We start from the raw sequence: 13601 nt of genomic DNA, 5'->3' as shown, positions 1-13601 counted from the left end.
ACAAAAGAAGCATTTCCAGGAACTTTCCAGGAATACCGTCACGTGGTGCAGAGAGCCGCGATTTAAGGTGGACCGACACACACACACACACACACACACACACACACACACACACACACACACACACAAAGGTTCTGTCAGACATACATACTGTATTTATTACTGTATTTAAATGACAAATTCACTGGAGTTGCAGTGAGTCAGGGTCACAGAGGACAAACGGGGAAGCAGCCCCCCCCAACACACACACACACACACACACACACGCACACACACACACACACACACGCACACACACACACACACACACGCACACACACACACACACACACACACACACGTACACGTACAGTTAAAGTTACATATTAAGTAAAACAACGTGATTTTTTTCACTTATTCTGACTATAAGGAAAACAGTTTTGTTAACCTCCTGACTATTAGGGAAATCAAGTCCCTCTGTCACTAAAATTATGTTTTTTAAATCATATATTTGTTTATTATTATTATTACTATTTTTCTTTTTTGTTGAATTCTTATCTTTTTCTTTTATTGATTGATTGGTTGTAAATTTTCCAATTTAAATAAATGTAAGTAGAATTTAAAAAAAACAAACAAAAACAATGTTAATATGAATACACTTGAACATTTAAAAAACAAACAAACAAAAAAAAGGAATGTGCTTCGTGGTTCTCCTGAAAGATTCAACAGATAATGGCAGATCTTTCATCTGCCATCTTTCTTTGTTCACCTGTTGTTTTATTAATCTTGTCATTGTGCTTTATTTATAATGTTTTACTCAGATAATTAATTATTTGTTAATGAATCCTGCGATCCAAAGCGCAGTCCCGCCATCTACCGGGCAGCGGCCAGTGTTACAGCATGGCGCCGACAGGGGGCAGCACCGGCTTTAACCAACACTGACAGAAGCACAGAAGAAGAACTACAGCGCGGGTTGTTTGACTGTTTGCTAACTGCTACGGAACATTTAGCGGCTCTTAACCGACTCGGTCTCTTAGGTGAGTTATATTTTACTGTCCTTTACCGTAAAACAGTTTTAAAACTTAATGTTAACGTCATGTATTTATTATTACAAACTAGATTATTGAGAGGCGGGAGATATTATATTCCGGCTCTGGGAGTCGTACAGTCGGAGGAAACGAATTAAGTCTTAAATCTGTCACTTTGTTTACCTCCGGTATAAAGTTACCTCCATGAGACAAAAGACTGTTTAAGACATTAAGAATTAATAAGGTGCCGTGTTGCAGTCGTAGATGATTCAATGCGTCAAGATGTTCCTTTTTCCTGTAAAGCTAAATCCGTGCAAAGCGCCAAAGTTATGAGAAACAACCCACTTTATTAGGTAAACCTGTATAATCTAAGACAATCCAGTAGATTCCACCGTTAACGTTTTTGTTGACATTGTCAGAAATGTGTAATGAATCCTCATAGAGGTCATAGTTAGTCATAGTGTTTCTAATATTCTGAGTATCCCTCGTGTGTAAATAAAACCAACTAACCCCGAGCTCAGTGATAAACAGACCTGGGTTTACACATGTCTGACAATAAAGAAACCTGAACATTATAAACCTAATGAAGACGGATGTAATGACACAGCTGCTGTAATAAATTACCATTCTGCATAATTCGTACTTTAACTTCAGATAGTACCTCTGTACTTTTCCTCCTGTACTTTAACATGTAATGAAGTGTTTTCCATTGTTGTATTGTGACTGATTCACAGTGAAGTGCTCATGGAGTCCACAGAGAGCAGGTACGCTCACCTGCTGCAGCCCATTCGAGAACTCACCAAGAACTGGGAGATCGATGTGGCTTCAGAGTTAAACGACTATTTAGAAGAGGTGATGTTTGTACCACTGACATTTCCAACTTACTGTTTATTTTGTTTTAATTGGGGTTAACAGAGATAGAACCCTCTCTCTCTCTGTTGCTGTAGTTGGATGAAATGTGCATCACATTTGATGGAGGAGAAATTAGACTGAACTTTGCAGAAGCAGCACTGCTGATCCAGGGCTCAGCCTGCATCTACAGCAAGAAGGTACAACCAAAGGACAATAACACATTAAAATAAAGTGTCAGTGTGTTTATCTGATCCATAAAAATCTCATATTGTGTGTTACTGTGTGACTGTTTCAGGTGGAGCTGCTGCACAGTCTCGTTTACCAAACTCTGGAGTACATCAATGACAGAAACAAGAAGTAAGAGTCAGTCTCATCTAATGATCTGTGCTGCTTCACAGTAAAATGACAGACATTTCTTCTAGTTTAATGGTTGTGTTTGTGATAGAAATGTTGTGATGGTGTCGTTTCTCTGACAGACGTAACAAACAGGCAGCAGAGTCTCAGGAGGGCGACGCAGACACTGAGGATGTGGCCGCGGTAAGAAACAGACGCTCAGCTCAACCAGAGGAGGAAGTTTAATTAAATTGTATTTAATCTGACGAGAAACTGAAATTTTAATTCACACACTCTGAAAACATGGAGTCAGTCTCGAGCCTGGATCAGCATCAGAACCAGTCTGACAGATTCTTCTTTGTCTCTTTTAGTTCACTTCCCTGGACATCGACGTCTCAGATAACTCACAGAGAGGTGACTCCAACACGGTCAGTTCATCCTCCACTGACACTGAGAGCACACTCTTCTTCTGTATTTTAATGAGTCACTTCCTCTCTAGTTTAATCTGATGTGTATCTGGTCTCTGGTCTTCAGACTATGAATGTGGCTCCTCTTCCTCCCGAGTCTCTGATTCCTCCTGAAACCCACGAGAAGCACAAACTTCCTCTCATCAGGTCAGACTCTACAGATGTTGTTATCCTTTCAAAATAAAGGGACAACTACATAAATCTGTCTACACAGGAAGTGTTTCAGCTTCAGATAAGTGTGTGTGTGTGTCTGTGTGTGTCTGTGTGTGTCTGTGTGTGTGTGTGTGTGTCTGTGTGTGTGTGTGTGTGTGTGTGTGTCAGCTTGAAGGGTGAGGTCCTGTGCAGTCAGAAGGACTTCAGGATCAACCTGTTCCTCCCAGGAGACGAGGATCTGATCCTCCTCACGCTCAGATCAGGGTCCAGGTTTCTACAGGACAGTGAGTCTCTGCAGCAGCAGGAAGGTAAAGATGATCTTCTTATGGCTACTGATAATTATATGTAATGATTCCAAACTGTGAAGCGGATCAGTTTAAATTATTGATCTGATGTGAAAGTTTGATTAGAGAATGTGATTAGTCTTTGCTTGTACAGTGATGTGACGGAGTGAAAGTTTTTATTGTTGTTTATTTATCTGAAATGTATTTCAAACTCGGTGGCTGCTGATTTTCCCAGGCTTTTTGTTTATTTATTTTTTTGTGATTAAATGTTGTCTGGTGGTCCAGGTGCTGCGGCTCTGGTCACAGGTGAGGCTGCAGCAGGTGCGGCTGATGTGGGAGATGATGGAGGTGACGCTGCAGACAACTTCCTGCCGTTAGACGACAACAACATGGAGCTGGACCAGGAGCCAGAGGAGCACATCGACAGACAGCAGGTCTGAGTCCATCATCTTAACTCTGTTTAATCTTACTTTATAACTGAGGTCTGTCAACATGGTGCATTCAAGTGCACTTATATCTAGAGGAAAACTGACTTCAGATTGTGAATGCAGGACTGTTTTCAGCTACATGGAGATTTAACCAACGCTAATATATATTTTTTTAAATCTATAAACCAATGCATTTATAGATTCAGAGTTTCCATTAGTATACATTGAATCTACTGAGTTTTTCTCACTGTGGTAAACTGTTGACGTTTTGTCTCAGGCTCCAGGTGAAGGCCGGATGATTCGAGAGAGACGACAGGTGGAAACTGACAAGTGGAGGAGGGAGGAGGAGGCGCCGCCTGCTGTACGATATCTCCTCTGTGTTATTCCAATTAATTCATAATAATTTATTCTCATATTAGAACTTTTTCTCGTAAAATCATCACTTAAATATGAAATATTACAATCTCTTACTTTATTCAGAGATTCAGATTTTATTTCTTTATATCAACCTTTGATATAAAGAAATTGCAACTTAATTAAATACTGTGACTTCTCTCCAGATCACAAATCTATCCTTTTTAAAACATTTAAACTAATATTTTGAAACTTCACTTTTCATCCTCTGCCAGTGGCTCTAATACAGATCAAATGTATAAATCTGCTGTGAGAAGAAATTGGTTTCATCTCTGCAGTTTATTATTTGTGGCTCTCAGATGAACCTGTGGACGTTTCATGACCCGTACTCTGTCGTCGGGGAGGACAAACCGTTTAAATCAGGTGAGCATCAGGACTCAGGTGTTTTCACAGAGGGAGGAGTCGCTCTCTGTGCTGACACAGTTTGTGTTTCTCCTTCAGGGAAATGTTACAAGGTTCCTGACGGTCTGGACGACGGAGGGAAGAGGAAAAGGAAACGACCGTCGTCACTTGAGGACTTCAGGAGCTGGTTCAGAGGAACCTGTGAGAACAGAGTTGATGTGTTTGATCTGTTCTGGAGCTTTAACTGACGATGAGCATGATGGGTTTTTGTTTTGTGTTGTAGATGATCCTCCTGAACACAAGCTGAAGAATGGACCCACATTTACAGGTTTGCTCCTCATGCTTTCTGTCAGCCTGTACTTCTTATACTCAACATAATCTGAATAATAATTCAGATCTACAAACTCCATCTTTGTTCAGAGTTCAGACGAGTAAAATGTGATTTAATGATTCAAACAGATTCAGGTCCCAGGAAACAAATTTGAGAAGAGTCCGTATGTTTCAGACCAACAGCACAAACTGGAACTTTAACCTTTAACCTTTAACCTTTAACTTTAACCTTTGCAGAATGCAAACGTGCCAAATGTGACTTTATAAATAGTTGAGCTAAAACCCTGTTTCATCGGTGATGTGGTTTGTTCATGTGGAAGTGAACCTGCAGCCTCATGTGTTTGCAGACCTGAACTACATTTACCTGAGCACGATGAAAGACAAACTGAAGACCAGGAAGAGGATCTTCAGGAAAGCAGTAAGTGTGTGTGTGTGTGTGTGTGTGTGTGTCTCTGTGTCTCTCTGTGTGTCTCTGTCTGTGTGTGTCTGTCTGTCTGTAGGTCTGTGTGTGTGTCTGTCTGTTTGTTTGTTTGTTTGTTTGTTGTTTACCTTACCGGTTCCCTTTCATACTCAGGGCGTGGTGGTTTCTGATGACGAGCTGAGGAGAACCTTCCTGCAGCTGGAGGAGGGGCCACAGCAGCAGGGGGAGGAGCCTGTGGAAGGATTCAGACACCCCGACCTGCTGGGTAAAAGATCTCCACTCAGCCTGCACGCTGTGAACCCCACTTCAGCTGACATCATCAGCTTTCAGTTTTTACACCTGAACTTCTTCCTGCTGTTCTGATTAAAGTTTAAAATGATCTTTTAAAGGTGGAGATGACGTCAACTCAGACAACGAATATGAAGCATTTCCTGATGATGTTCCAGCTGAGTTTGGACCAGACGTCATATCACCAGGTAAATAAAACACCTGAGAGTGACGGGAGTTTTAAAGACGTCAGTTTGTGGTGATTATTATTTTTTGTCTGTGCAGAAGCTCCGAGAGACGAGCTGAGTTATGAAGATCTGGTGAAGCTGCGTGTGGTACGTCAACAACACTCTGTCATTCACTATTCAAACTGCAGTTTGCTGCCTGGATGAACAGAACCAATGAACCTTTAAAGACCTTGTTTCATTCACTTTTATCAAGTAGTAATGACACAGTTCACGTCCCAATACCTGCAACTATGGAGCTTTACATTAAATCAGTGGTAAAGAGAGAAACACTGAGGAGCTTCAACATTGAGAGAAGAGTCTGTTAAACTAAATAAATATAATGATAAAGCAAGTCTTCATATTTTTTAAATGTGTAGAGTTTCAAGGGACTTTGTTCATTCTAGTATTTACAGTATTTTTTATTTCACTTAAACCTCTAGATCTTTATTGTATGAGCAAAAGATTTGAGCCATTTGTATTGAAGCTTAGACTTTGTATTTTATATGTATCATCTGTTAAAATATAGAAATACTTGTCTTCCCTGGCAAAGCATGACATTATATTTCTATTTGAGGTGTATTTTGTTCGTCTTGTGGAAATGATGTGCAGCCTGAAGTAACAGGAGGAAGTGGGAGGGAGGGGTCAAATAAAATATATTCTGTGTCATAAAAAGATCAGATGAAAAGTTTGAGTAAGTGATGAAAGTTGTGTCTGTGGCGTCTCCAGGAGCAGCTGGTGGTGAACTGTCAGGGTTACACTCAGGAAACTGCTCTGTCCCGTCGGGTTAAAGACTGGGAGGACATGATCCGACCTCAGCTGGTTCTGCAGGTAACACACACTGGAAACCAGTTCAGACTGGTTTCAGACCCTGACTTCTGCCCCCCACCCCCGCGTCACGTCCTGTTGCTGGTGTTTTTCAGGAGGAGCGTCTGGCGTTCGACATCCACGACTACGGAGACCGGATCGTCGGAGCGTTGAATGGCGTCGGTCAGCGCAGACCGTTCTCCTCTATCGTTCACGGTCTGGACAACTTCGAAGCCTGTAAATATCTGCTGGCTTCACTGCAGCTGGTAAATACGACACACTCAAATACACACGACTCATTCTACCAGCACGACACCTGTGTCTCAGCCCGCAAACAGACCTTACGACTGACAGGTGTCTGGTTCTCAGGCCAACGACTACACGGTGGAGATCGACAGTGCCGAGGGTCTGGAGGAGAGTCTGGAGGAGAGTCTGGACTCCATGGGACTGACCCTGCTCAGCACTCACAGAGCCACAGACAGATTCAAGACCATGACGGCTTTGACCTGAAACAGCTGAGTTCACACTGATGCTCACACACATTGAGCTTCACTCTGTTCCTGTCTGCTCCTCTTCTCCTCGACTCCTCCTCTACTGCATCATGTGTTGAATCTCATATGAGACTGTAAATGTCCCTCTCTCTGGGAAATGTATGAATATTTGTAATAAATAAATGAGCACGTTGTAAAAACTGATGGTCAGATTAATCATTAATCTGTCTGAGACATTTGTTGATAGAGCCCGGTCCAAAACTAGTGCAGAGTACAAGACGTGACTGTTGTCACGGCGACGTGTTGATGTGTTATAATAACTAATAACCTCAAACATTAGACTTTATTTTCATTATGGATGAATTATTTTCTTAATGAATCGTTTTGCTTTTAAATACCAGAAAAGTGAAAAGTGTCTCCAACAGCCTGAGATTGTTTCTGTTCGACCAACAGCTAAAACAAATAGGAAATATTAAAATGACTATCAACTCTAAGAGAAGCAGCTGGATAATGTTTGACACTTTTCGTTAGAACTTTTTCTGATTAATGGATTATGGATCAGTGGCTGCAGCTCTACACGGGGCTGGTGTTCGGAGGTCGTGTGGACCCGGTGTTGGTCTCCTCGTCAGATCTAAGAGACTTTAGTCTGAACTCTTGTCTTCTGTTCATTTGAACAACTAGTGTTGCTTTAAAAAAGAATTCAAACTTGAGATTTAATCTTTATTAGTGGTGTGTGCTTCATACAACATAAATGTGATGTGATCTGGGGGAAGGTCCAGGAGCTGCCTCAGTCATTCATGTATATAACATTTCCAGGTCCCAGGAGTCTGCAGCGTTAAAGTTTCAGTCCGGTTCCTCAGAGTCGGATGTAGTTCTTGACGTGGTTCCTGATGCTCTCTGTGATCTGCTCCTGGTCCTTCGTCCTGTTGTAGTAGTCCAGAAACAGCCCGTCAGGACTGATGAGGTAGATCAGGATGGTGTGATCCACGATGTAGTCTCCGTCCTCGTCTTTGGGTCCGGGGCTGGCGTACACTCTGTAGTCTTGTCCTGCGTGTTTCACCTCCTCTGACGTACCCGTCAGTCCGATCAGGCGGGGGTGGAAGTCTTTGACGTATCGGGCCAGCGCCGGCACGTCGTCCCTCTCCGGGTCCACGGTGATGAAGAGGGGCTGGACCGGCGGCAGCGAGGCGTCCCGGTCCAGAGCCGACACCACGGCGCTCAGCTTGTCCAGCTCCTCAGGGCAGATGTCGGGGCAGTGCGTGAAGCCGAAGTACATCAGCACCCAGCTGCCCAGGAAGTCCCGCTTGGTCCTGCGCTGCCCCCTGTGGTCCAGGAGGCTGAAGCTCCCCTGACCCAGAGCCACCCGCTGCAGCTGCTGGATCCGCTGCTGCCGCAACTTCTGCTGCTTCTCCGAGTACACGTACAACCACACGGCCAGCAAGCCGCTGCCGAACAGCAGAGTCACCAGCAGACGAGTCCTCAGCTTCAGTTTAGCTGTAGAGGGGGACGGGTCCCGGCCCTGAGACAGGAAACACAGCTGAGTCCTCAGAGGAAGACGAGGAGGACCTCCGTACAGTCTGATGTGGAGGGTCTCCGAGGACACGCACGTCTTCTGGACGTGAGGAAGACTTCTCAGGAGTCTTCCTCCTCCACGCAGTCCACTCACAATGAACCGCAGCCCCGACATCTTCAACTCAACGTCCTGCAACACAAACAGACGCTGTGATGTCATCAGTGATGAAGTATCACGGTCCTTTACTGAAGTCCAGGTAAGAGTAAATACTCTGAGACACGTAACAGGCCTTTACTCACTACAGTACTCCAGTTAAAGTTTGTATAGATCTCATGATGCACAGTTGAACCTGTCAGTTAATTAATTTGACAATATTGATTTGATATTACTGATAAGTTTAAGTAAGAGCTGGTCAAAAACATTCCAACCATTGATTATACTGTTTGGTAGTTTGATCAATAACAATAGATCATAAAATACCAATAAATGGGTTGAATTAATTAATGAAGTGTACTAAGTGAACATGGTCTCAAGTTATTACTAGAAACTTCATCTCATGGTGTAAAACATCATGTTACCAAACACTGTTATTAACCTCATTAATAAGATTAATCAGCATGAACTGACCTGTGATACAACACTCCATATATATATATAAATACATATAAACACCTTTTACTGATGTAAAAATTAGGACATCATGGATTTGTAGAAATGATCAATAGTACATTTTGAAGTTAGAGAGCCATGAATAACAGAAGCCAGAAAATATCCTCACTTAAAAAATGAGGAAATGATTTCCATAACAAATAAATTAAATTAGTTTTATATTTTATTATTTATTTATATAAATATATATATGTAAATTATTTTTATTAAAAAAATGTATTTTATATTCTTTTCCTTTTTGATAAAAATAACATAAATTGTAGTTTTTGTTTGTTTGATTGTTTAATAACATTATTCGTCACCACACACCTGTTAGTGATGATAGCCTATCTTTAAACCCGCCTGACATCGACTCAAGAAGCTCACCTGTCCTCAGGTGTTTCATATTCCGATCATGCATTGGTTAAATTAAGTTGATTTACACCGATGCCCTGAAAAGCACTTGATGAAATGGCGCTAACCTGACACACACACACACACACACAGTTAGCTTATCGTTAACCGGTGACTGAAGGTTAACCGATCCCGCTGAGTGACGTCAAACTGTAACCTCCGGTAACCACAGCCTTGGTTAGTTAAGTACAGACGCGGGAAGTTTGTGTAGAAGTGGAACAGTTAACCGACCTCTGGTGTTCGGGCAGCCTCCGGGATCACTCGTAACCGTCAAACTGCCGGTTGTGAAACACATGAACCGCATTTACATAAAACTAGTTTCAGTTCACGTTCTCTGATTCGACAGAAATGAATACAAAAAAATATATATTTCTACCGGTTGTAAAATAAGAAACGTTGGAAATCCACGTAAACGTAAAAGCAAAGTTTCCCTCTCTTTTTAAGCTTCGTTTCTTTTTCTGTTGTTCAGTTTCTAACAGCAGATTCGTTCATGTCCCGAGCTGTGAGGCTGAAACCCGCCGCAAGATGGCGTCCGCATGAAACACTATAACAAACAGCAGTGCTGGTCAAACAGATTAATTTATGATTGATTAAGTTATTATTAAAGTTATGAAGTCCATGAGCTGTTGTAATTCAATGAATGATGCATTTTATATAAATAAAATAAAAGGAAGACGATTCGTGAGGAGCTCTTCACCACAACAAGGGGACAAGATATATTTACATAGATCTGATTTAACTGGACACAATTATGGTTATAACACTGATAACAGATCAATAACAACAGATTAATAAAGTTACCACAAATACAAATGAACCAAATGTCACATTATTGAAATTCAGTCCTGATAAAAAAGTTGCTATAAAGTAGTTTTCAGAAGATCACATTTTTAGCTCTTAAAGAAAACCTCTGACCATATAACTGTACAGGTACGTCTACCTGTCCCTGTGGTGACAGTAATAATGTCTGTGTTCCCCTCTGTGCTGCTGTGTCACATCAGTAATTAATCCCCAGTCTCTCAGGATGCTCCCTGCATCCTCCAGCACTGATTTAAACTCTCTCTCTCTCTCTCTCTCTCTCTGTAGTGAAGTTAAAGCTCTCTCGTCCTCTCTCTGCTGCCCTCTGATCAGTTTCCTTCTGCTCTGCTGGATCTCCACATGTTTTATTAATGAGCTCTAGAGGCAGCAAGAGGCCCGAAGAAACCAGGTCACATCACACTGTCAAAAACACACACTGCAAAGTCATATAACATACATCGTAATACACTGTACTTTTTATATAGTTAGTATAGAAACATATGCTTTTGTATAGTATTATTACATAGTGTCGTATCGTATCATGGTATTATACTATGTATTACGTATATTTACGTATGTATTTTACTTCATTTATCATTTATCATCTCTTATCATGTCTTCCTTTGTCATATTTAAGTGTATATTATCATGTTTGTCTTATTCTAACTTGTATTTTATAGTATATTATTGTATTATATCTTGTCTGATTGTATTATATATTGTTATTATTATAACATACAATTTGAACACATCATAACTTATCTCTGTGTTGGTCATACTTATAAATAAAATAAAATAATATTTTAAGTCTTATCTTTTAAAAAGTAAAATCATGTATGAAACATTTTCATCACTGATGTTCCTGTATATCCCACTCATTAGATCAGGTGATCTGCGTCACCTGGAGGAATCATCATCATCATCATCATCATCATCATCATCATCATCATCATCACTTTGAGACCTGCAGTATCTGTTCACACTCCTCTCCTTGTTCCTGAGAAGAAAGTGAAGTCGAGTCTTTGTCTGAGCTCCTTTCTTATATAATTCTATAACTATCACTGACTCCGCAGAGCTGCACACAGATACACAACAGACTCCTACAATATATTACAATATATTTCACCTTTTCATGCCCGGAAGAACCCTGTAATACGATCTCAGACACCCCTAAAGTGGACCGTACCATTTCATAACCTTGATGTTGGCCGAACGTCTCGTCTGCTGCGTCACCCCGTCTGTGGCTCCGCCCTCGAGTCTCTGCTCACGTGCGTCGCTCAGACACTGTAGGTAAATATAAGTAGCAGTAGCTAACTATGTAGCTTGTTTAATACACTTTACTTTCAGTAAGTATAGTTTAGCTAACCTAATGTTAGCTAGCTTCTAACTTTAGCCTGAAGTTGCAGTTAAGCTAACTTTGCTAGCTTCGTTTTAATGGTTAATCCATCAAAATGTGAGGAGTTTCTGGTTTTCATAGTTGTTTGTTATAATAAACTGAATCACTGGGTTTTGTACTGTCACAAGACGTCACTGTGGACTGTGGGAAAGTATAATGGAATTTTTCATATTTTCTAGATAATCGATCAATTTAGAAAAGCTGCAGATTAATCAATAATGAAAATAACTTTGGTGCAGCCCTACAATAATGGGATATTAACATCAATAAATTCATGTACTAAATAATTCTTAGTCCCAGATTGGATTTGGTGGAATTAAATTTAATTCTGCGTGATACAAAAACATCATGGGATGTGGTTTGTGTTGTAGCTGTTATTCTGTGTATGTTTAGTGTTGGAGGCTGAATAAATAAATAATTAAAATAAATGAATAAGTAATGAGTGGATCTCAGCTGAACCACTCAGCCGGCTTCCTCTAACGTCTTCTTCTCTGACCATCGTCTCATTTGTTCGTACAGTTCAAGTCAGAGTCAGGTTTATATTTTCTGTCCTCCAGTTATCCAGTCAGGAATTGTGTTGCCTAGCAACCCCTCAGAAGTGATGTTTGGAGTTTGCTGCATTTCCATTTTTATCAGCGGGATGTTTGTGAAGCACCGAGTCCTGCAGTGTGTTTGTGTTACCTGGTGTGAAATCGCACCTGCGGCACCCTGAAATTAGACCTGCAGGAGCCACGTGTTACATCTGAGTGAATACAGCAGAAAATAATAACGCAGGTCTCCTTAATTAATATAAACTGATTCTTAAGATTTAATTTACAATGTCAGTTAATCCTCAGTACATGTCTCTGTGTCTCCGGGTCAGATCAGGTTTAGCTTTATCATCCACATTAGGGAACTCATTCGTCAGGAGTAAACAACAACAACAACAACAAGAACAACAACAAAAACACACAAACAAAATAAATTTACCTGCTCAGCACAAACACAGGTGCTTGATGTGGACAGGTGGACGGTGTGGATGTGCTGTCACAGTGTTTCTCTAACTCACCGTACTGTAGCTGCTGTCGTATCAGAACCTTTGAACCTGTGATCTGGGGTCAGAACCTTCTGGACTTTATGGATCTGATGGTTTTCTCGGTCTCGTGACTGTAAACTGAATATGTTTGGACATCTGAAGACATGTATTTGTTATTTTCTGACGTTTTAAAGACCAAATTATCTGTTATTAGGAAATTAATTGATTAAGAAAATAATTGCAGGATTAATGAATTAATGTAAATCCTTTATATTCTCACAGGTGACTGTGATATTAAACAGTTAATAATGTCAGGGAGGTTGAGTGTGTGTTCACGTCATGGCCTGTGTCTGTCTGTAGCATGTAGTGACGTCGCTCTGCATCACACCGAGAGCAGCGCTGATGAATATAGGACAGCAGGAGGAGGAGGAGGAGGTCTGCAGCTACACACAGAGGAAACAGAGCAGCATCAGGAAACTGCAGCGTCTGCACCTCAGCACCAGGTATTTATTCATTCTGTGTGTGTTTGTGTTCATGTGTGCAGCAGTGATGGAGGACAGACAAGTGTGAGCTGATTTTATATCAGAGGGAGGAAGGTCACTCAGAGTGAAAAGAGATGGATCCAGAGACAGAGCTGCTCTCCACACACCGATACCAGCAGCTGATTTTAGCTTCAACATAATGTGAGCTCGTTAGCCACATTAGCCACTTTAGCATGTGGCTGCAGAGATGGAAATGTTTTGATCCAGACAAATATCAATCAGTCAACAACCTTCAGCTGTGACTTTCCATCTAGCGCCACCATGATGTTGACATTGATTTAGACTGGAAGAGCTCAACAGATATTGGATGGATTGTTGATGATCGTGATCTTGAGGTGCATTCGTGTGGTGTTGGAATAATTAGAACAATTAGTTTCTGACTGGGAAAGTTCATATGAGCGCCCCCTGAAGTCAGAACAACAACTCGGAAACATTTTGTTGGACAACTTCCTACG

At 41.2% G+C, this 13601-nt stretch overlaps 2 protein-coding genes across 4 annotated transcripts; one reads left to right on the top strand and one right to left on the bottom strand.

Moving 5' to 3' along the window:
* The first annotated feature begins 11 nt into the window (after positions 1-11).
* On the top strand, positions 12-7001 carry ncaph2 (non-SMC condensin II complex subunit H2). The gene is made up of 21 exons (XM_022755825.1): positions 12-67; positions 844-1016; positions 1742-1859; positions 1955-2056; positions 2155-2216; positions 2336-2396; positions 2564-2620; positions 2727-2806; positions 2981-3120; positions 3382-3530; positions 3802-3885; positions 4238-4301; positions 4380-4481; positions 4564-4608; positions 4958-5028; positions 5185-5296; positions 5421-5507; positions 5584-5633; positions 6252-6353; positions 6446-6595; positions 6699-7001. The coding sequence occupies exons 3-21, from the start codon at positions 1752-1754 to the stop codon at positions 6837-6839; spliced, it is 1767 nt and encodes a 588-aa protein (XP_022611546.1). The 5' UTR covers positions 12-67; positions 844-1016; positions 1742-1751; the 3' UTR covers positions 6840-7001.
* Positions 7002-7552: 551 nt separating this feature from the next.
* Positions 7553-9697, bottom strand: LOC111229514 (protein SCO2 homolog, mitochondrial). Of its 3 annotated transcripts, none has more exons than XM_022755853.1 (2): positions 9627-9697; positions 7553-8522 (listed from the first exon to the last, which is right to left on the bottom strand). In XM_022755853.1, exon 2 carries the CDS (start codon positions 8505-8507, stop codon positions 7677-7679), a length of 831 nt encoding a protein of 276 aa, XP_022611574.1. In that variant the 5' UTR covers positions 8508-8522; positions 9627-9697; the 3' UTR covers positions 7553-7676. The 3 variants fall into 3 exon arrangements, with proteins under 3 accessions (XP_022611574.1, XP_022611576.1, XP_022611577.1); XM_022755855.1 differs by lacking the exon at positions 9627-9697 and adding an exon at positions 9312-9618; XM_022755856.1 differs by lacking the exon at positions 9627-9697 and adding an exon at positions 9369-9618.
* Positions 9698-13601: the final 3904 nt, after the last annotated feature.

This window comes from Seriola dumerili, unplaced genomic scaffold, assembly GCF_002260705.1.
Source record: "Seriola dumerili isolate Sdu_G_001 unplaced genomic scaffold, Sdu_1.0 BDQW01000236.1, whole genome shotgun sequence".
Taxonomy (NCBI): domain Eukaryota; kingdom Metazoa; phylum Chordata; class Actinopteri; order Carangiformes; family Carangidae; genus Seriola; species Seriola dumerili.
Note: the sequence above shows the minus strand (reverse complement) of the source record. Positions and strands in the feature narration are given on the sequence as shown.